At 40.8% G+C, this 24,559-nt stretch overlaps 2 protein-coding genes across 2 annotated transcripts; both read left to right on the top strand.

Moving 5' to 3' along the window:
* Nucleotides 1-6,217: 6,217 nt before the first annotated feature.
* On the top strand, nt 6,218-9,195 carry LOC108435793 (complement component C1q receptor). The gene has a single exon (XM_017711861.2). It carries the CDS (start codon nt 6,505-6,507, stop codon nt 8,158-8,160), a length of 1,656 nt encoding a protein of 551 aa, XP_017567350.1. The 5' UTR covers nt 6,218-6,504; the 3' UTR covers nt 8,161-9,195.
* Nucleotides 9,196-17,437: 8,242 nt separating this feature from the next.
* susd4 (sushi domain containing 4) lies at nt 17,438-24,397 on the top strand. Its single transcript, XM_017711859.2, has 9 exons — nt 17,438-17,642; nt 18,041-18,212; nt 18,523-18,726; nt 20,076-20,249; nt 21,457-21,645; nt 22,143-22,334; nt 22,920-23,064; nt 23,278-23,663; nt 23,758-24,397. The coding sequence occupies exons 2-9, from the start codon at nt 18,077-18,079 to the stop codon at nt 23,793-23,795; spliced, it is 1,464 nt and encodes a 487-aa protein (XP_017567348.1). The 5' UTR covers nt 17,438-17,642; nt 18,041-18,076; the 3' UTR covers nt 23,796-24,397.
* The last annotated feature ends 162 nt before the right edge of the window (nt 24,398-24,559 follow it).

Raw genomic sequence — 24,559 nt, 5'->3', positions numbered from 1 at the left:
TCACTGGCTAGCATCATACTGAGAAACGAGAGGAGAGGATGGCCAACCTACACACCTAGAGACAGCAATGCCAACTGTGCGTTCTTGGTCTCCTGGCCACGGATAGCTGTAGCAACATAATAGATCAAACTCACAATCTCCTGATGATAGGACCAATACGTAGATGCTTGTACCATTCAGGAGTCTTTCAGTGTCTTTTTGTCATTCCCACAAAATGCTACATGTAAGCAACAATAAAAACTGTTTGAGAAGGCTCTAATGCCACTGAATCAAGGAAGGCTGAGATAGAGCAAAATAAAGTGAGCATGTGTTTTCTGTAATGTTTGCTCAAGTTTCGCCAAAACAGTTGACTCATAAGTTTCCTTAGAAGGCAGAACCAGCCCATGATGGATGAGTGCCCAAACCAATTCTTGTAAACACACAGCCTCTAAACTTACGATCAGATTTGAATACATAATAAGCCAAGTAAGTCACAGTTGTATTCCTCTGGGATGCCAAACCTGTAAAAACATGTTCAGAGCCTTCTGTTATTGGGTTTTTTTTGATACAACGATCAAAAGCAATACCAAGTACAGCGCTACAGTAATGTGATTATTTGTCTTGTAATAGAGTATGTTTCTTATAGCATACTGCAGTTTAAATTCTCATAATCGCATTACAGTTGCTGACATAATAAGTATGTCATCTGTGTTACTCAATTGTAAATAAATTTTGTGTAGTGCATTTGAAACATATATTTCCTCTATACAGATTATCTGTGCCTGTCCTTGTATGTAATTTGTACATGCATGTGCTACCTTGCCAGCTGTCTGCATGACTTTGATTGTGAATATGGGCAATAAAAAATGAGAGTGGGATAAATACAGTCAATCATCTATCAAAGCATCTAATCACGGTAGTATGAAACTGATAAAAATTTGTGCTCTGAAGACGAGACTGCCCCAACTTCACCTAAACAAGGCCAAACTTGATGTTTGTTCTCATAAAAGTTACACTTTGTTTGTGACTGCATATTTCTTTCTAAATAAATGTGATGGGGAGCGAGGAGGCGGACGCACGTGCTGAGATAAGCGAGATTTATTATGGGCAAATCCAGGGTCATAGTCATAACAGTCCAGGTTCAAGTAGAAAATACGGAGAAATCATGGGGCGGACATGACAGACACCACAATTCAACAGAACAAGCTAAACAGAACAAAAACCACAGCAGATAACACAAACAACACAGACAGAGATTCAAACAAAGACAAGGGGCAAACACAGGACTTATAAAACAGGGATAATGAGGGATAGGTGAAAACAATCAGGGGCAACAAACAAGGGGGCTGAACCAAAAACACATGGAAGACCAAAATAAAAAGCACATGGAGTGGGAGGAGCCAATCGTGACAATAAAGAACTTAAAAGACTATTAGCTCTCCTTGTACCTTCCAGTTGGTACACTATACATTTCATAAGTAATGCAGAAGTAAAAATAACAAATAGTGAGATTGATAAAGCAAAATGTACTTACATTTGTCTGGAATGATGAACAGAGCTGTAGCTGATTCCATCTTGAATGTGAAAACATAAAGAAGTAAGTTGAAACCAAATTAATATCCCAAATACAATGCAAAAAAAGTAATGATCAAACCTTGAGTCACAGTACATATTAAGGAATTACAGTAGGAAGTGCAACAGTAAAGTCTGCTTTGATGTGGTTTCATCTTAATACAGTTGCAGAACAGGTTAATTTATTGAATTTAACTGTTTTTAATCTTCACTTTTCTATCACATATATAAATTATTTATCAGTTCAAAATAACGTCAGATCTTTACAAATATTTCCATGCCTTTTGTACCATATTTGATCAAGATGTAACATCTTGGCCACCTGCTAGGCCACCCCCAGCCACCAGAGGGAGGAAGAGAGCTCCTCATCAGTGGCGTGCTGGCTTGCATGCGGGTCTTTCAACTAAGAGATTGGCAGTTCTATTCCCTTGCAGAAGGAAGAAGCCCTTGCAGAGACCCAACAGACCAAACCATCCCACTCTGGCCCATCTTACCAAGCCCCCTCAACCCGTTGCCTCAAGCCCATGAGTAGAGCCCTTTTTGCTTGCTCCTGAGTGGTATGATGGTGACCTAGGTGGTTTCTCCTTCAATGTGTGCTTGCATTTAAGCAGCAGCCTTTGGGGTTCCCCATGGAATGCTCCACATTCGCTTACATCATCTTGCTACTCACCGATTGGGCCCCTTATCTGGGAAAATGAGCCTGTTACATGCACCTCTTCACACTTGTTTCTGGCTGCGATGCACCATACATTTGACCACTTAGACGGCATAGGAGTGGTTGATCCCCATGCATAGAATAACACTGTGTGCCCTTAATGCAGTGTCCCATCCTCTTTTTCTGTGGGTCCCCCTGTGTATTCGGAACAGCCCATGCTGTTAGGGCTAGGTGTGGGACTGGACACTCAGCAGACCCAGCCTCTCACCAGCACATGGAGCAGATTTCTTTCTTGCCTTTTTAAGCCCTCAAGCTGAAGGGGACTTTGGGATTCCTCTGCTTATAATGTCACAATCCACACCTTGATGGGCTGACTCCATTGGGGCCCCCATTGTAGAGGGTCCTGCATCAAGAGACCCACTATATTCTCCAAATAGATCAAATTTCCATCGCTCAACACCAATTTCTCTCAAGTTCTGGCTGACTATGATAATGTGTTGGCGGTCTTCAGTAAGCAAAAAGACTAAATGCTGCTTCCTCACTAGCTGTAACAGGGTTTTTCTTTATGGGAAAGAAGGATGGCAGCCTACATTCCTGCATAGATTACCAGGGCCTCAACAAAACAACAGTCAAGAACCACTACCCCCTGCTGCTTATGAGTCTTTGAGGCACTGTGGCAAGTCTATACTAAGCAGAACATGAACAGTGCATATAATCTCATTAGAGTGTGGCAGGTTGATGAGTGGAAGACAGCATTCATAAGCCCCTTGGGCCACCACATGTACCTTGTCACGCCATTTCTGTTAATGAACACACCTGCTGTCTTTCAGCATTTTATACATGCCGCGCCGTCCCTAAGCAGAAAGAAGGGCACTGTGGCAGACAACACAGCAAACTTTAGCCAGCAGGGAATGGGAAATTAGCTGGGAGGACCTTTGGTCAAGTACAGTATAAATGGCAGACAGCTCTTCACTCTTGTCAACGTGGGCTCATCAAAATCTCTACTACAACCAGGCATGCTCACAGACACTGAGAAAGCAACATCAGACGGACTGTATGTGACCAACATCCAGATCAGTTTAGTCACCAGTGATAGACCTGATGCAAAGATGTGTAGGGCTGTGGGACAGTTAGAGCGGGATAGCAGGTGTTAGAGACTCCCTTTAAGTGAACACATATTCATGGGTCTTTTCTGCTGGTGCTAATACAGAGCACTTCTGCAGAAATCATGGACTGTCCTGTGTCTCCCCCTTTACCAAGATGCAAGAATATAAAACAATCACAGATGTGCTAGGATTGTTTTACGGTGTTTGAGGTTAGTGAGACATAACTGTCCTTATTTAGGAAACCCCCTTTTATAATTTGAGAACTGAATAAGAAACCTTCGGGAAAGTGGGTTATATATTGTAAAAAAAAATGGTTCTATTACTTGTAACAAACAGCAGAATTGCTTAGGTGCAATATAGAACCTTTTAGAACCATGAAGAACCATATACAGCAGGTTTTTGCCCATAGCAAAGAAACATTTAACCATGCAAAAAAAATGTTTATGTATTCACAATGTTCCCTCAAATGTTTTATATATAACCCCTGGTTTAAGAGATTAAGATTACTGAATAATACTGGCTCATAACTGAGTAAGATGGCAGCAGTTTATAGAGGTGAAAAAAAAGATTCTGTTATCTTTACTAAAGAACCTTTGATGAAACCCTTTTTAAGGGTGTAGATGGAAGTGGAACTAGATCAAATGAATGAGGATCAGGATGTATTTACAGTAATCTTTAGCTGATAAGATGTCCCTTATATTGGTTCTTTGTGCAACACCACTAGAGGGGTGTATAAATCTGCTGTCTACTGTAATTCATTCTTTTACACGACAAACACCATTCAGTTTCATTACTGCACTGTATTTTTTTCAAACTCAACCTTAAGTAGACAGAAGATCTATTCTTTCATTAGAGTAGTAGCGCATGACCAGTTGAAACATCTTCTTTAGCAATGATAATAATAGTACAGCTAATAAGCATTTTTCAGTTTAACAGTTCTTTGATTTTCTTGTAATTGCTGCAAATGTGTCCTATTTATGTAAGTAAAATGTTATCTATAAGTAGTATGGTAATAAATGAGATGTGACAAGTTATACACATTAGTTCGGTATGCAAACACGTTTGTGCAGACTAACATTTTGCATTAGAGCACTCACAGCCTGCTCTGCTGTGTGGCAGTATGGAGCACACGGAATAACTGCAGCGTTTTGAGGAAAAGGTGGATATAGAGGGCAGGAAGGGTGGAGGATATGACCTCTTTTACATTAGCCACATGTTTCCTTAGAGTGCTAAGGTTGAAAACTGTTAATGATCAGTAATGCTGTGTATAATCATAGTAATTGCATGTGTATAATCTAAATGGGCTGCATGGCTTTGGGGGTTTCTGCAGCAGTGAACATGTATATCTTTGAAAAAGACCACAAGAAAGCTCCTCTCCACATATATCCTTAACAAACCAAGCCAACATACTGCAAGAAGTTAAAAATAATGTCCCACTTCTCCAGACAGTCTATTCATACTTACTTCTTTGTTTCCACACTATGCATTCACAAAGCTCTCTCTTATATTATAAAAAATGGTGGGAAAGATCATACCACGGTTAAAATGTGAGGAAGCTCTACTGCAGTGAGGGTAGTGCGTTTATTATACAGCGTCTGGGCCTCTTAGGCCGTTTCCTGCCATTGAAATCACAAGATAGGCCTGCCTCACTTTACAAACACAGGATATGAAGTCCAGCCAGATTTATCTGCAGCCAGCAGGCAGTAAAAACAATGCAAAGGTCAAGTCAGGGGCTAAAGATGACAAGAACATGAACAATGATTGGTACATTTTCATTAATCAAGGTACAAACAATGTAAATATATCCTTAAAGCTACAACAGTGGTTTAAAGGTCCAATTTTGTACTTTAAATAAGTTCTTCCCAGGTGAAAAGTCTATATTTGTAAGCTTTTCATAACTTAATGTTTTAAACCGGAACAATAAAATAAAAAGGCTGAAAACGAGACGGGGTGTGTGGATTCAATACAACTTAGAAAATATTCTTGCAATGGATTATGGTACAGTTACGTTCCCTGGCTAAAGGTACTGAGATGTATCCCTGAGGGGACCACCTCAGTGACAGGAGGGGTACTGCCCCAGTGACAGTTTTGTACCTTAATTTCTGAGAGTGTATAGAATATACATCTCGCCTCATAATATTTACATTTACATTAATGGCATTTGGCTGACGCTCTTATCCAGAGCGACTTACAATTTGATCATTTTACACAAGTAGGTGAGGTAGTGTTAGGAATCTTGCCCAAGGACTCTTATTGGTATAGTGTAGGGTGCTTACCCAGGTGGGGGATTGGACCCCAGTCTACAGCATAGAAGGCAGAGGTGTTAACCACTACAATACACCAACCACATAATATAACAATAAATATGATATAAATGTTTCATTGCTGTCCAAAAAAATTCTTTCTCCAAAATTACATCTTTATAGGAGAAGGCAAAAATGTCCTTTCCTTTAAGTTCACATAATTAAATTTGATTCCATTGGGCCTTTCATCATAAAAAAAATTCACACAATGTAAAGAACTTTCCAATTATGTAAAAAATATTAAATGGTTTGTTTCAACAGAGACAATATGGTGGCATGATCCTATATATGGCATGAACTATGTATTGAATGATATATTACTGGCAGTTCAGCGTCTATACTAATAACAAGCATTACATATATTGCAGGATATTTTTATAGAGGCTTCCTTATTTATTTATTCATTCTAATTGTAGGCGTTCAGTGTTGAATAAGATTAATTCAAAGGGATTTGTTTGTGCACTCTAAGACAAAACTTCTTGGTTATTTTTACATTCAGGTAAACTGATTGCAGCTGCAGTATACGGGGGGGGGCATTCTCTCGCCCCCTCGTTTGTTTTCTACAGCCATAGGCTGCGACGTCCGCCACAGGAGTCCAAACAGGGTGGTCTGGACAATTGTTTGTTGATTTTTTTTTGCGTCAATACAGGAACTCTGAGGCAGAGACCAAGAAGCCCGCCGCTAATTCTTGTTCCCGCTTAGGTTTCTCTACCAAACAGGATGCGACTGTTTGTTCCAGGCGAAGTGACTGCTTGAACAAACTGTCCTGTTGGATTATAGAGTTGAGAAGAATTTTCTCAGCTCAGACTGAGAAGATGAACTGATAGTTTCTGTATCTATATAGCTAGACGGAGAAAAAAGGACGAAAGGAGAAAGGGCGTTCGGGACGATGCGCGCGCTGCTCCTCGCGCTCTCCGCGCTTGTGGCGGCGTGGCAGGCGGCGGGCCAGGCGGCCATCTGGTGCACGGAGCGAGCCTGCTACACCCTGCACGACAAGAGGACGCCGTTCGAGGCCGCTTACACGGTCTGCTACAAAAACGGCGGCTACCTGCTTACGATGAAAGACGAGAAGGAGGCGGAGGACGTAAGGATCGTGCTCGAGCTGGCCAACGATGCTGGGCTGTTCACGAGCGGCGAAGAGAGGCTGTGGATCGGCCTGAAGCTCAATAGGAGCAACTGCGTGCTGAACGGAGAGCCTTTGCGCGGTTTCCACTGGGTGCCGGACACGGCGGACTCGGGCACGTTCACTAACTGGGGCCGCCAGCCGCATAGCACGTGCACGGAGGAGCGGTGCGTGTCGCTGCAAGCTGCCGCGGCCGGCTCTGAGCGCCTCCGCTGGATAGATGGCTCGTGCAAGGTGGGCGCGCTCTACGCCTGTCGCTTCCAGTTCAAAGGCATGTGCAAGCCGCTAACACTCGCGGGACCCGGGGAGGTCACGTACACTGTCCATTTCTCGAACGTCCCTCTAAACCAGAGCGTGAACAGGCTGCCCCACTCCACGCACGCCGACATCAGCTGCGCGAGCTCCGGGGAGAAGCATTACTCATTCTGCACCGACGCAGCCGCGGGAGGGGGCTTCGCTTGGTACCCTGCGAAACCTTTCTGCGAGTCGGGCGAGCGCAGTTGCGCGTTCCAAAACGGAGGCTGCAGCCACGTGTGCTCGGAGGACCGAGCTGGAGACGTTCGCTGCGCATGCAAGGAGGGCTACCACTTGGGCAAGGACGAGTTCACGTGCATTCCGAAGAACGCGTGCCAGAACGCGCCCTGCGAGCACGAGTGCGTGGTCGAGGAAGCCAGTTTCGCGTGCAAGTGCAGAAAAGGCTATCGGCTCGCGCAGAATTGGTTTGGTTGCGTGGATGAGGATGAATGTGAACAGGGCGTTTGCGGCGGCCACACGTGCCGCAACAAGCCGGGCAGTTACGAGTGCGAGTGTAAGAAAGGGTTCAGAAAGGACGACACAGGCGCGTGCCATGATATCGACGAGTGCGCGGAGAGCGCGTGCAGAGAGCCCGCCGGGTGCCTCAATTCGCAGGGCTCGTTCTCGTGCTACTGCTCTGCGGGGTTCCGGCAGGCAGAGAGTGGGGAGTGCGTGGATGTGGATGAGTGTGTCAGCCGGCCGTGTGAGGATATCTGCACGAACACGGAGGGCAGCTACAAGTGCTCTTGTCGCGAGAACTTCCGACTGTCTGAAAACGGCATCAGCTGCGTCCAGGTCATCGTAGCGAGCCCTCACACTACAGCTTCAAATGACGCACTTGATCGGTCAACCGCGGCTATCACGGTCACTCCACTGTTCAGCAGCGAGGACAGCAGTACTGCGTCAGCGGGCACTGAGCGCATGGAGAGCTCGGCCAGGTCGCCGGTGCTGGTGTGGGTGCTGGGCTCAGTTATTCCTCTGCTGCTTCTAGTCGCGCTCACGACTGTCGTCGCCGTCCTTCGCTGTAATCGCGCGCGCAAAGCCGCGAAGAAGAAAAGCGCCACCGCGGACAGTTACTGCTGGGTCTCCTCCGGCTTCCAGGCTCAGCCAGACACTCAACCGCGCTGAGTTCCTTAAAGGGGAATCCCAACGATTTTTCCATAATTCAGCACAAGTCATTCAGAGTGGTTTGACGTGATTCACTGATTCATGATTCGTTGTAGAGAAATTCACAGATTCATGATTCACTGTTATTTGCATGATGAAATGGTTCTTCAGACTGATGGAAGATGTGTTTTTGAATAGAGTTCTGTATGGCACCACAAAGGTTCTTCTGTTGTTACAAGCTCAACATCCTAACGATGGCAGACTGGTGCGACGTAGAACCATTTTCTTTACTGAAGGACCCTTGAAGAACCTTCTTTCTTAAGAGAATGTAATGTTGATAATAGGAAAGTAATTGAAAATCTTAAAACACCCCTTTCCTTTGAGAACTATTTTGCCTTACAACAACCTGCATGAACTTCTGCACCGTGAATGAATCTCAAAAGTTTATTGTAAAACAATGGCATCTGGAAACATATTCATTATTATTTTGTGTAATAACTGTCTAAGAGGAATAATTTAGAGGCATTAAATGCTTTGGATGTCTAGTTCCTATTACCACCACTGTGAATACTTCTGACTCGGGAACTTCTCAAAAATGAAACATTTCACACCAAAGACTTCGTTTACATCTCAACGACTAAATTATGTGGAACTGTTGAAAAAGTGGAATTCCCATTTAACACTCTAAAACGCAAGGTTCCCAATGGTTCTGGGCCTGGATGTACGATTTAGTGCTGTTAACCTTGCAGTATGTGGAGTTCTTTAATAAAGTTTTCACACACATCTTAATGTAAAAAATGACTGGAAACATCTATTGAAGGGCCATTAAAGGGACCAAAAGTGGTTGTTCTATGGCATTGCTTCAGAGAACCTGTTTTAAACCCTTTATTTTTAAGACTACCAGGTTGATGTTAATGTGAATTCCTGTAACCCAGCAAAAACTCCACTGTTGTTTGATTCTGATGGGTGTCATTATAATTTTATCATTAATGTTATTGTTGTGATAATGTTATATATTTGACTACTGATGTAAGTAAATCTTTTTTACATTACCAATAAGTCTTCAGTTCCTCACTTGAATTGTTGGTCTTAAAGGAAAAGGACATTGTTTTAGTTTTCTCAAACAGCATATTTTCACTATAGATATTGTTTTTTTTTTTCAAATGGCATCCAAGGGACATATATATTAAGTTCAAAATGGTATTAATTTGGGACACATTCACTCCAGAACAATTGGATTTAATTGCTCACCATGTGGCCATGGAGTACAATGGTGCAGTCTCACTTCCTGCTATAAAATACACAGGCATGGCTAAAATATGCGTCTGCCTATGGACTTCTGTGAGACTGTTTTTAAATACTGTTTTTCTAGTCAAAATGTAAAAGTTAAAAAAAAACATTTTACACATCTAAATATTTCAACTTAAAAAGAACAAAAAAACATTTTAAACACACACACACACACACACACACAAACACACACACACACACACACACACACACACACACACACACACATATATATATATATATATATATATATATATATATATATATATATATATATATATATATATATATATTGTTAATATCTAAGGTTTTTTTTGCAATTTGAACAAATTCAGTAAAATAGTCCTTTAACATTTATAAAAGTATAAACTGGGACTATGTCCACCTGGATTAGCTTTAACAAATGCATTACATGAATAAATAAAATATAATTTTGTGCACTGATACATTGTCCCCTAAGCATTCTACACTCTGGAGTATAATAAATATTCACATTAAAGCCTGGTTTGAAATATGAAGCAATTCTAAACATCTGTCTGAAGACAATATTTTTTCAGGACATGCCTGCTGGTACTGATATGATTTAGATTTTACATTGCAATGTGCATCCCTAAAAAACCCCAGTTCAACAAGGTCATGTCATCAGGAAACCTATGTAATAATGTGTTTACCAAAACTATTATCTATCTATCAACTATCTATCATTAGCTTGATGGTTAAATCAATTTTAACTCTGCACATTGCCTATGCCCATAAATATTTTTGTTTTAAACTGACAATTGAAACAACATGTTGTTTTATAAGGAACTATATTGACCTATGTAGGTGTCGTGGTGGGTAGCGCTGTGGCCTCACAGCAAGGAGGGCCTGGGTTCAATTCCCCAGCCGGGCGACCAGGGTCCTCTCTGTGTGGAGTTTGCATGTGTCTGCATGGGTTTCCTCCGGGTTCTCCAGTTTCCTCCCACAGTCCAAAGACATGCAGTCAGGCCAATTGGACATACTAAATTGCCCCTAGGTGTGAGTGTGGGAGTGACTGTCTGTGTCTGTCTGTCTGCCCTGTGATGGACTGGCGACCTGTCCAGGGTGTATCCTGCCTTCCGTAGGCTCCAGCACCCCCCTGTGACCCTGACGAAGAAGCGGCTTAGAAAATGGATGGATGGAGGGATATATTGACCTATTTACCTCAATGGAGACCTGGATGTGATTTCAGTGGGTTGAGAGATGTTTTGAAGATGCATTTACAGAAAAGATTCAGGTGACTGTTGACTTCTGTTTGTTAGCACTGATGGCCTCATAGCTCCAGTGCTAAAATAACAAAGCAAAATTTCGACAATAGCAAACCTGTCTCAGCTGAGTTACTACATCTGGGGTAAGTGGAAATTGCATAAATGTGAAGTTTCTGGTGATTCACAGCACTGAAAAGTTTCAATACTTCCTGCTCCAACACACCTGATGGCTCCATAATAAGTTGATGAGCTGGATGAATCTATGTTGAATCTATACAGCCTGCAAAGATTGCCAGAAGCAGGATTAAGACATCCTGTCACACTGTGGCAGAAAGATTCTGCATCACAGCTAGGCTAGTACCAAAAAATCACTGTCCCACCTGACAGCAGAACAAATCACCCTGATGATATTTATTCAAAAACCTATCTTTTTGTGGCCATAATGTTATTTTGTTTAAAGGCCACTGTAGCACAATACAACAAAAATTGTTCAAATGATTGTGGATAAAACCAAAGCTAATAGTAATTATAATAGTAATTGCACTAGAATGTTTAGTTTAAATCAACCTGCAGTCTAAATATTCTTTTCGAGTATCATAACCCAATGCAATTTTATACTCATCACACCAGAATGGCCACTTTATCCGTTTTATCTGCTCTATATTAAACAGTGTTGAACTTGAAATTAAGTGGTAATCTACACAACTGGGCACCACCTTCGTACTCAGATTTCAGTTGGTTGATGGCAAGGAGTGTTTTTTTCTGTGGGCATTTGCCAGTGGATTCTTTCATAATTGCTTTAATGTCATGTTTTTAAAACACAGTAGGTCTTAGTGTACTGTTGTTAATGTAAATAGTGTCACTTCCAAAAAAAATCCCCATTTTGTCCATTTCTGGCATAATTTGAAATAATCAGCTGCCCTTTGCATTGTGTGAAACATTGGTGATGATGGGACCAATAGAAATGTTTCAAAATTCAAAAATGGATGGATGGATGGATGGATGGATGGATGGATGGATGGATGGATGGATGGATGGATATCAACTTATATTCCAAATAAAAATGTTTTGCCTTGTCCTGTAAAGCTGCCATTTTGGAGATTTGGATTTAGAGTTTTTCTTAGGACAGCTAAGATATTTAAGTAGAATGCATACATTTAAAGCTATGTTTTTATGTGTGCTCAATAATGAGAAGACCTAAAATAGCAGGACATTACAACTTTGTACATATACCTTAGGAATAACATACCTTGTAATAATGCAAAACAACTCACCAGTGATGTTCACTGCTTGAAATGAAAAGATGCACAATGATCTTTCATCTTGGCAAACTCATCATAAACCTTTCTCTCAAAGTCCACCAGTCCATGAATGAAGTCAAGTGATAGCATAGCAAGTGCATAAAACAGCAGGCAAGGAAAGCAGAAGAGTGTTTTTAGCTGCACTCACAGTTAGCCGTGTTTTTCTCTTGAACTTCTCTGGATCGAAGAAGCAGTTTATGTCCTTTCCAGACTGAAATCCTCCGGCTGGTTTGTCCCAAACTTTTAATCTCTAATCTCTGCTCTAATGGCAGGCCACCAAATGTAACTTTTATTACATTTTCAACTTGGCTCATTATATTGCCTTGCTATTATGAGCGGCTACCACAACTTCCTAGAGACAAAACGTGTTAAAAAAACAACACATTCTGTCTCTAACTGGACACATCAGTGTGCTTAGTTTGAGACACACATTTTGAGTTACTCTTAACACAAAAAGTGTTGAAATATTTCTATGCCTGTTTACAGGTAATACATTATATGTTACTTTTAACTCAGAATGCGTTAAATAAAAAAAAAATTAAAACAGGTAACAATAGCAAGTTTGTTATTATTTAACACATCACTTTTTAAAGTGTACAGAACTGTATGTGTCACTCCTGAGTCCTCTGAGGAATGGCTAATAACACAGAAATGCCATAATGAGCCCTTAGGAGGGGCTTCCGTCCTCACTTTCCTCTTCCTTCTCTCAGAAGTGATGTTTTATTAGAGGCAGAGTTTTGGATGCTCAAGCACCTTACTTTGCATGTGAGGAGTGACCACCATTCGCTTTCCATACGGTGAGCATGTAAATAAAGATTTCCCATCAGATCGTTGAATAGAGTGTGTATATAAACACCTCAGTCTGAATCTGTAGTCGGAATGTATAATCGGATTGGCAAAAATCTTTGCATCTAAACATAGCCAATTGATGAGAAGAGCTAAGTAGCAGGACATTACAGCTTTGAATACCTGTCCTCCTCCCGGAATTGCTCATATCCTGAGTCATTCAGCCTAATCCTGAAAGCTCAAAAGTCACTGGCGTCACTGACTAAACAGCCCTTCCTGGAAAGTCTAGGTGTACCTACATTCTAAAAAAACCTCTTTGTTAAAAACCCCATCTATTGAAAGAAACCTTTGAAGAACCATCCCACGCTCTTATAAAGAAAAAGAAATAAATAAATAAGTTATCAAAAAGGTATAAATGCCATAGTATAACCCCTTACTTACTTATGTTGTCTTGTACTATATGTATTAATTGTATTACTGTATGTTTTTCCCACTAGGAAAACTTTTTACTGTCTAATATAGCTTATTTTTTATTGAAAAAAGAAAACTATAAAACATATATAAACATCCAGTAGCACCTGCTGTTTCATTCAAACTCGGTTACCCATGAAAGAGGCTGTCACAGCTTACACAGAGCACAGACTCAGTCAGATGACTGACTTTTGAGTATAGCTGAGGTGCTAAAAATGGGTGGACTGTAAAAGGTATACCAGCTTCTAAAGCAAAGCTGGAGAACACGTGGCTCCTACAGTTAAAGACTTAAAAGTGACCACATGGGAATATAGCAAATGTAATAAAAGTTTCAACCCTTATTGTGTTCAAGGCTGGCGAGACAAGCATTCCAGAAGATCTAGTCTAGACTGTCTAAAGCAGCGACACTGACTACACTCTTAAATCAGATGTGTTAAAAAAACCAACAACACATTCTGCCCCTAACTGGACACATCAGTGTGTTTAGTTCGAGACGCACATTTTAAGTTACTCTTAACACAAAAAGTGTTGAAATATTTCTATTCCCATTTATGGGTAGCACATTATGTCACTTTTAATTCAGAAAGTGTTAAATCAGAAAAAGAATTAAAACAGGTAACAGTAGTAAGTTTGTTATTATTTAAAACATCACTTTTTAGAGTGTACAGAACCGTGCGTGTCCTCTGGGGAATGGCTAATAACACAGAAATGCCACAATGACCCCATAGGAGGGGCTTCCTTCCTCGCTTTCCTCTTCCATCTCTCAGAAGCGATGTTTTATTAGAGGCAGGGTGCAGAGTTCGGGACGCTAAAGCAGCTTGCTTCGCACGTGAGGACAGACCGCCATACGCTTTCCATACGGTGAGCGTTCAGGCTGTTAAGAATGGACTCCTGTGGACAGACCGTCCTGTTCCTCCTTTTAATTCTCCTCCATGAGGCACGGTCACTGAGCTGCGCGTGCACGGCAGATTTGAAAGCGTGCGCGAGCATCCACGAAGCACCGGCGGACTTCCAAAGCGCCCGGGACGAATGCAGAGAACTGGGAGGTGAATTACTGCGAGCTGGGTCTTCACGCGCCAACGAAGCCATCGAGACTCTGCTCATTAACACGAGCGGAGACTTCTGGAGCGGACTGACAACAGAAGACTCCTGTTTAAGTAATGCCATCGACACGGGCATGTGTAAGCAAATGTGCCTGTCGGTTTCCAGAGGTAAGAACTTCACAGAAAGATCATGCGCGGACAAACTCGACGGATTCTTATGCGACGGAGTTCGCTGGGACGCAACCTGCTCGGCGGAAAAAGTCATAATCTTAGATAAGAACGGCTGCAGTCAGGCTCCGTGTGAGTTCCAGTGCGAGCCAGTGGGCAGAGGGTACACGTGCAGCTGCGCGAAGAACCACAGGCCGAGCCGTACAAGACCTCAAGTCTGTGAGTACTACTGTTTAAACGTCACGTGCAAGGCGAATTGTATGCAAGGCACCCATACGTGCTCGTGTCCCCGAGGCTTCATCAAAGATGGTGCTTATTATTGCGCGGACATAAACGAGTGCGAGTCCAACCACAACTGTGCGCAAATCTGCCTCAACACTATTGGAAGTTACGCATGTTCTTGCGAGGAAGGCTATTCTCTTGTAAATGGATATGCGTGTGTTCTTAGACTGGGTTTTTATGACGGGCAAACCACTCCAACCACTGCAAGAGGCTTGTTCAACGCTTCTTCTTCCCTGAATGACCTCTCTCGGCGGGTGGCCAGCCCAGGCGAATATGTTGGAATTTCAGTGTCCATCTTGGCCGCGCTCTTCAGCCTCATACTGCTTGTACGCTATTTGCGTAAACGGAAACGTGAGGGAGGAGTGAAGGATGACCGTGCCGTTCTGGACGACGCTCAGCAGGAACTGTAGGAGTCTGCTGCCGTGGTTAAGCTTGGGGGCAGAGCACCGATGACCACGCCAGTCATCAACCGTTCTGCTGATTGTTGAAGATCGATCTCTGAATGTCTAAAGTTGCTATACCGAGTTACGAATGTATGTGGGAATGTCTATTTTTGTATTTTAAACCTTCTTTTCTTATTTCTACTTAATGTTAAGTTTTTCACTGCTGCATTTATTGATATACATGCATATACAGTCATATGCAAAAGTTCAAGTAACCTCACTGTTACACATTTTGTTTATTTTCTATGTAAAATAAGTGAAGAAACATGTTATTTGATCATTGGTGCCTAAACCTTTGCATACAGCTGTATATGGGCTGGGAAAACATTTATTGGTGTATTAGTTAAACATTGCATTCAATTATACCAAAGTGTTGATATTGAACAAGAACAAGTTATTCTTTTTTCGGGTGATATTTCTGAGAACAGATCTAAGATAGACAGATCTGTCCATCCTTCCACTGTGAGTAGTCAGTTGAATGCTATGGGTCTGAAAGGATGTGTAGCTGAGAAATGTCAGGAGACTGTTACTGAGAAAAGAAAGTAGAGAAAAAGAAGAAGCTGCTGGTCTATGGCTGGTCTTCTCAAAACAACCACCCCGGAGCCCAGACGTCAACATCATTACTTGGATCACGAGAAGCAGAAAATGGAAACAACTTCTACGACTGAACTTTGGAGGTGCGGAAAGTCTTCCAAAAAGAAGGGAAGCTGTAATAAAGACAAATTGTGCCAGAAGCTGGGGCCCAGAGAAGTGCACACACACAGAGATGCTGTACATAGTATTCTCTTAAGAATGTCTTTGACAGGAGAAACACATACACAGAGAGATGCAGTTGTGACCAAATTAATGGTTGATGTGATTCCATAGTTAGTTACACTGTGTGCTGGCCGTAATCTATAATAAAAGATTGTACCTTTCTCTGCCACAAGTTGTTAAAGCTAATTTCTTGTTAGATATGTTTTTATGTTGTTTTTTTTTTATTTATGCTGATAAATAAATGACTTGTACTAAAGGTCCATTTTGACTGGAAGTTCAAGAAATGAAGGGTAGTCTCTGACATGTGCTTACAAATGTACAAATTCTACAATTACGAAATGTGCTAAACTCCAGCCCTGATAAATAAGGCATGACCTCAAATTTTGATGACAGAATGAAAACATGCGCTATGTAAATGGGGAGGACTACTTTTTGTAATGGTATGTAAACTGGAATATGGTGTAGAACATTATATTTCATCTGAAAAATATCCACAGTAATCAAGGTTGTTTTCAGACAACTGAGATTCTCTCAACATGAGATTGTCTCAGCGCATCAGGTTTAATTTACAGTGAAACAAGTTTACATTTAAGTTATCCTCTGTCATTTTTAACAAAGTGGTTTCTCCACTGCTCTATATTTTGTAAAGCTAGAGGAAAATATATGCATATTTTTGTATTCAAAGAGACAAACGTAAATAACTTGTTGCGACAATAAACTGAATCTTAAATGATTTTTTTTATTTTGATTCATTTTCAGATGACCCAGGTTATTTCTGTTGTTTTTTTTTAAACAGACACTTCAAACAACAACTAAAACTACTTGTGTCCTCTGGGTTTTTATATGTTAATGATGGTACAGTAGTGGTAAATCTGAAAATGAAAATTTACTTTGGCTACCATTCAGCTTTTCAACACCCTGCATGTACCACCATGAATGGATTTTAACAGACCAAACCACTCCTAAAACAATGCCTCAGCAGATTTGTAATCAATGAATGTAATAACTTTCTGTGATGCAGCATTTAGCCTATGTCTGATTCCCACCGCTGTGAACAATCCTGACTCACTAAGCTCCTCTATTACAGAGCATTTCTTATCAAACCACCCTGAATGACTGTTTGAATTCCCTTTCACTTACTTGGAGTTCTTGTTTTGAATGATTATTTGGTTGAAAGATTTGATAAATGAAATTTACATTGTCATTTCTGTAATATATCACTTCAAAGCCCACACTTCATATAATGAAATACTAAGCAACTCCAGCTCAACTGTTGAAATAAGCACATATTACTATATAAAACATGCTTTCCAGCAGACGTGCTCCACTTTTTACTCATACTATTCTACTACTGTATACCATTATAACACGAATATAATAGACATGTTCATTGCTAAGCTATTTTACACGGGTTTTAAGCCTGGAACTTGGTTTAAGGCTGTCTGTTGCACATGTGAATGACAACTGATAAAACACAACTCACCCTGCGTGAAATGCGCAGTAGTTTACTACTTCACTGTAAACTGAATGGTACTTTGCCCTTCACTCTACCATGTACAAATCAGCATGTACAATCACGAGGAGGTCTCACCTAGCACCTGAGAAACGCCTTGTTTTCGATTTTCAGCTCAAGCCAGCAGGAGATAACATTAAAAACTCATTTATTAATATCAGTGAACGTGAACAGGGCAGAGGGAAGACGTGAAGACGGAGCTGATTTGCAGATGGTCCTTCGAGGTAAGTAGAAGAAGCCTCCGCGAGCAGCGGCGCTATTTTTCCTCGGTTAGAGCTTTAGAGCTCGGAGTGAAGCGGCCGAGAGAGGTTAGTTGGGTAGCGGTGGCAGCAGCGGTAGCAGGCGTGCAGGTGACGCAGTTTTCTTCGCCGAGCGACTTAAATGGAGAGGATGAGCGACAGCAGCGAGCTGTTTGGGCCTTCCGTTTAAGCCACTCTTACTGGAATTAATGTATGGAGGATTATGAGGCGCTGCTGTGTGTTTTCTCCATGGCGCTGTTTTCACCATCACCCCCTGCGCGGTGGCGAGGAGATGCTAGCTGCCTGCTGAACCACCACACCGGACGGCTACGACATTAACGCTTCACTCCCTTTTTCTCTTCTCGCCGTCGTCCTCATTTCAGAGCACTGACGCCCGATGAATTTGACTCTATGAAAAGATGTATCACCATGCTGGTAGGCAAGCTAAGACATCTGGGTTTGTCCGCATTGCCGTCTACGGCCCGTTCCTTATCATATTCACCACCACCATCACCCCTCAGCAGACGGTCACCGCCTTCCCCGACCCTACAATAGGTAAGAAGCTTTGGACTCTGTAAAAGACACTTTCGAACAACAGTTCATGTCTCAGAAATGTGTTAGGTCTGGTAGTGTGAGTTTTAGTTATGTACAGTAACGATAGGATGAAGCATAGACGACAAATTGCAACTAGCTGAGCCCTACAAATGTTTAGACTCCTACATATCTCCTCAGCTTCTACTCTAGCATTGTACCTGCTGCCATACTGCCCACCCTCAGCTAAAAGCTGGGTTTTTGTCTGAACTTTGGTCATGAAGCAGCTGTAAAACATGAACCATTCAGTGAAGCAATTGTGTGCAATTTCCAGTAGGGCAGTTTTGCAGAGACCCAGGTGTTCCAGAGCATGGACGCAGAACCCCAGTCACCGGTGTGTTCTTCGAGAACTCAGTGGCCAGATTCTCCTGCGTAGAGGGGTACAGACTAAAGGGAGCAGCAAAGATCACATGCACACGCTTCCAAAATGGATCGGTGGGTTGGAGACCAAGCCTTAAACCACTGTGCCTTCCAGAAGGTGGGTATATACAGCAGAAGATTCATCCAGGGCAGTGGTTTGTCATGCAGTGCTAACCCAGCCCTGCACATTTTGGTGTTTCCCCTGTTTATACTCATGTTCAAACCAGTTAGCTAATTAACAAGCCCTTCTTGAGATGAAGTTGGTGTATTTGAGGACGAAAACACCAAAATATGTAGGACAGATGTACTACAGGACCAGTATTGAGTAGTAAAAGTAGGATATTTTATGTTAAGACACTATCTGACTGACTGTATTTCAGTTCTTTGTTTTTCATAAGGTCTGGATGATGCATGCAGTTATAATCTTTGATTGAAGAACAATGAACTGAAGGCACTATCATTTTGCCAGGCTGAGTAAGCAGTGTTACACGTCTAACCCTCCTCATATTTATAGCCAGAGCTATATATAAAGACTAATGGCCAATACTTTGTAAATGAAAGCTGTTTTGAAGATTGATCTGCTTTGTCAACCTCAAAAGCATCCTATAATGTGGGACTGTTCAGGACCAGATTGAGTTTTAGCTGCTGGTGACAAGAGTGAGTAATATTCTGCCTTAACAAATTAGGGTGAACATTTTATTAGTAATTATTTAACCCCTTGAACGTTGGGCTTATGTTCAGTCACCAGTATTGAGATTTACTGTTCAGTAGCTACTATAAAGTACTCAGTAACCACTGTGATACTAATGTGTGTTTTGTAGTTATGAAAATGAGGACTGAAGTGTGGGTTGAGGTTTAAAGGGTTAAATATTTTTTGTTTTGTGCAGCTTTACTTCTTTAGTTACTGAATACCTGAAAATGCTAATCATAAACAGCTAAGCACTGACAAGGTTTATTTCAATCTCCATTGCCTTGTGTCAGTTAGTTAACAATTTCAGTTATTTTTACAAGAGATTAGGTCTTTACATATGTAATATGATGTCTCTTCAGCCACAGAGGCAGAGCTAAAGGCCCCAGCTGTTTTATCTAATTGATTTCTGTTTTTTGACAGCAGTACTACAGAAGAAAACTGTTGGGTTGAGTGAAGTTAGTTTTGTTGAATAAAGTCTTAAGCAAAGCCACATTCACCAAACCAAGTCTCTTGCTCTTATCCTTAACTGATTAAAAATTGTTATATGAGCTAATATGTGTAAAACCTGTGTAGACTGTCATTGTATGATAATTGAATTTAAAATGTAATGTTAGTGAAAAAGTTTAAAAGTGTCTTAGATCTCTTAACACACCTACATGCAGTAACCTTCTACAATAACTCTTTTTGCACAGTAATTGATGTAAACCAAACTACTTAAACATTTCAGAGTTTAGCGCTTCTATTTAATTGTCTGCACTCACTTATTCCCTTCATAGATTGTCTTCCTCCGTACATTGAGGATGCTGATGTAGCTAATAAGACCTACAGGCCTGGGGATATCCTTGATATTAGCTGTCATGAGGGATTTCAGATCCGTTATCCTGACATGGATAACATGGAATCAGTTTGCCAAGAGGATGGAACCTGGGACAATCAGCCTATCTGTCAAGGTATGATGTAATCTGATTGTAACCATGTGTGATGCATTCAAAAAGTGAGTTACTTAGTAAAGAAGATTGAAACATCAAAATAAGAGACAGACTGAGATTATTTATTATTTAAAATGGTTAGTTGTGCAGTATATATGCAAGAGAGTAACAATAGCTTTACAAAAAATATAGGCCTTGTGCCAAAAAAGGAAAATTAAACTTAGTTTTAATTAAAAAATTGCACTAGTAACTAACCTAAAAGCAAACAAAATATATACATTCTATCCTAACTGTAGGGCCTACTCAAAAGCAGGAAAATGAAACAGCAAGGTAATCAGTGTTGCTAAGGCTGAGCATGGCGTTTAACATCTTATTAGATTTCTAAAATGGTAGAGGTTCATAAAAAACTGAATGTCAGCTTGTCACAGAATCAAGCCACTTGTCTTTGTATCATGTGGATGCTCACACTAGACCACAAGACAAAGAGTGAGTATAACACATAAAGAGTTTCAGCTATGAGTAAACTCCCAGATCTCCTCAGATTTCACATGACACAAAGATAAATTTATCCAGAACAGAGTGTGCTTATCACAATGAGAGCTGGAATAATATTTCACTACAAACTGGCAAATAACTTGGAATTGTGCCTTGATGTCTGGATCCATACATGAAAGACATGATAACGACTTTTATTTGCCTGTGTTTTACACACAGCTCCTTTGTCTCTATTCTCTGCTGTTTAGGCAGTGAGCATGCACATCTCTTCACCCATTTCTCCACTTTGCTAGCTCTCTGATTGGCTGTTTGAATCGCTCACTGAGTACATCTTTGACCTTCTCACACTACAGGATGCAGGACTGTTTTTAGCCATAAATATCAAACGTGTTTGATAATATGGGAAGGCCTCTGGTCACTTTAGAGCTCAGTCGATGGGTTAAAAATACACTCGTTTCTTGTCTTACACTATCAGATAATCTGCACCATCAGTCACTTCTGATTGAGCTCCAGTTCTGGAAAATCACTTCAGATTGTGAAAATTTGTCACAAGTGGCAAATCAGGGTCAAAACTGGGCAAAACATTGTACCGTGTAGGCTCTTTGATTTATTGTTATTAACAGTAAACAATGAAAATCAGCAAAACATAGTTTAAAATGTGACATTGAGTTAGACAAAGTTTACATTAGTTCTCTGTCTGTTTGACAAACATCTTGTTTGTTTTTGTTCTCAGGCTGCCTGCGCCCTTTGATTTCTCCTCACAGTTACATGAACATCTCTGAGACGGAGTTTTCTGTGCCCGTTGGAACAGTAGTACATTACCAGTGCTACCCTGGCTACAAGCTAGAGGGCGCGGAATTACTGGAATGCATGTACAACCTCATCTGGTCAGATGTGCCACCCCGGTGCCTTGACGTTGAAGGTGATTGATAATAACTGTATTATTATTATGTTATCATTATTATTATTGTTATTATTATTATAATTGTATTGTTTATTAGGCTGCTGGAGAATCTCAACTAACTCAGAAATGTGCCTCCAGGGGGCCCCATTCCCATCTTTATCCTAGAGCCCCAGAATCACTAAATCCATGCCTAATTTTGAATAAATATTAGATACTGGTTGCACAAGTGAACAAAAAATCAAGCACTGAACAAAGTAAACTCAATTTCTAGAGTTGTGCTTGTAGTATTTTGTATATTGTTGGGATATCTTGGAGACATTGCTGCTGCAAAAAATACAAATATAAGTAGATTTATGGTGGTTTATTTGTATATACTTACATACTTTGTATATAAATATTTTTGCTGTACTTATTTCAGAATGCTCAGAAATAATTGATTCACTGTTAAATAGGAAAAATATTGAGTTAAACACATTATATCAATTTCCTTATCTAAGATTCTCATCCCTTTACAGTATGTCCATTACCTCCAATGGTGGAGCACGGAGATTACATATGCCATCCACACCCATGTAACCGCTATATCCATGGGACTGTGGTAGAGTTTTATTGTGATCCTGGCTATCATCTAGCAGATGATTACAAATACATCACCTGCCAGTATGGGCAGTGGTTCCCTCAGATGCAGATCTACTGCATTCAAGATGGTAAGTCCTGTTATGTGATGTAAAATAAAAAGGCGTTATCATATATGTGATCCAAGAGTGATTATGTAATTGATCTGGAAATATAACTTAGTGTAGTAATATCTTTTCAAAGAACTAAAGCATAAACATTGTACTTAAAGTAATAGTACAATACATTGCATGAGTAGTTGTCAACTCCAGTTTAGTGTTCTCCAAATCTAGCACATTTGTTTAATTTCACAAAACTGATCATTTGAATCTGATGCTTCTGACCAGGAAAAAACACTAAACTTTACAGGGAAAAGGACATCCACATGCTTAAAAAGGAATATGGCAAAAAGATCTTCGGATCAATGTCATAAAAACATATTTGGTTCCCTAAAGAAATTTTCAATAGATAGGTACTTTAAAGAATCCTTTTTGTAAATGATATGTTAGTGTTAAGAGGTTTAAAGAACCTCCTAATAGTGTAATAGTCCTGTACCATTTAAAAGATTTTCTTAGAACCATACACCCAATTCAAAAACCATTTAGGTGTTCAAGAGGAATTGAGAGCCAATCCTTTGTAGAAGCCACAACTAATGGACCCTTGATTTATTCCTGCAGAGACCACCTATCCAGGCTTTCAGGACTCCTTACTGACCACTTGGAAAGTGGTGGCATTTACGGCATCCAGTGTGCTGTTAGCTCTACTCGTGGTGATCATGGCAAAGGTGTTCCATTTCAAATGCAAAACCCACCAGAACTCAAGGTATAGTAATGCAGTGATTCCCTACCTTGGTCACAGAGTAGCTCTGCCCTGCACAGGTGTTTTCCCTGCTTGCTTTCAATTCTGAGCAGGTTTGAAAGAAGAGAAAGAGTGAGCAGGGCAGGGCTACTCTAGAGTTACAGCTATAAAGGTACATTAGCAGTATCTATGTGTTTATGTAGGATAAAAAAAACTGATATATAACATCTTTCTTAGTGACGTGCAAGAGGACAACAGGGGTCCAAATGTTTTAGTAGTAGATGGTGTTGCTGTGTGCCTGCCTTCCTATGAGGAGGCAGTTGGCAGTACCAATTACCAGCCATCGCATATGCTGCCCCCTGCTGGTCCAGGAAGTGCACAGCTCTCAGAGGAGCAAGATCCCCCCTCATATCCAGGGCACACAGAAAGTCAGAATGGCGCTCCACTGGACACTGGGGAGGGAGAGACCTGTGACAGCATTTCAGACACATCTGAGTGTCTTCAGGCCACAAATGCGTCATCTTCACATGTTGTAGGACTTAACAACATGTCTGAGAAGACTAACGTGATCACCTCGATGGAGGAGACTGCCTCCACAAGCCCCAGCATTGATATAGCAGATGGTAAGAGGACTTTTCTTCTTGCAATTTGTTGATGCACAAAGTATTGTGAGTTTGTGGTGTCTAATGTATATGTTGTCTGACTGTTTTTCTCTAGAAATTCCTCTTGTGGAGGGCGATGAAGAGGACTGCTGATACTGTAGATATCCACCATGAATTTTCTCACTACTGTAATTAGGTGTTTCAGCACTCCACATTTATGATTGCATTAATTAATTTAACACAGGCCCTTTTATTTCACAGAATGGCTGATATTAAAGATAGAGCACACAAAACACTAGCAGGGCAATACAGGCAATAAGAGTTATGTTTGTAATTTCTCATGCTTTGATCATGGGAAAAGACTATGCATTCATTGAACAAACTGTTTCAGTGTGAATCTTACATAATCTCAAAAATACAGCAGTTACCAAAGGGAAAATTATTACAATTTACATGGCCTTTAGGCATTACAGCTGAGTCATGCTTTTAATTGGTTAACTCTGTCTAGCTAGCCTTGAAATGCTACACAAAACACACCATGAAATACACTACTACTAAGTCACACTCAGAAATCTGTACTTGTTCTAATTTAGAGATGATTGAGACTGATCAAGGTTGCATTAAATCATATTTATAAATATTTGATGTGTAATCCGGGCATCAGGTTTTACCAATATGTTAATACATTTGTTGCTATCCTATACATCCAGAAATGATCAAAAAACAGATTAAAAAACAGTTTTTCTTAAATAATTTTGGAGTTTGCTTATTTTCTAACAGGGATTAGACACACTGTTGTATACAAAAGTTTGGACACCTCTGGTTAATTTGCAAGTTTTGTTGATTTTCTAGATGAAAACAAGTTAACACACCTCTACAAAAAACACACGTTTGCACATTTTAATGCACAATTACTG

The sequence above is a fragment of the Pygocentrus nattereri genome, chromosome 10, assembly GCF_015220715.1.
Source record: "Pygocentrus nattereri isolate fPygNat1 chromosome 10, fPygNat1.pri, whole genome shotgun sequence".
Taxonomy (NCBI): domain Eukaryota; kingdom Metazoa; phylum Chordata; class Actinopteri; order Characiformes; family Serrasalmidae; genus Pygocentrus; species Pygocentrus nattereri.
The sequence above is the reverse complement of the archived record's forward strand: the minus strand, read 5'-3'. Positions and strand labels throughout refer to the sequence as shown.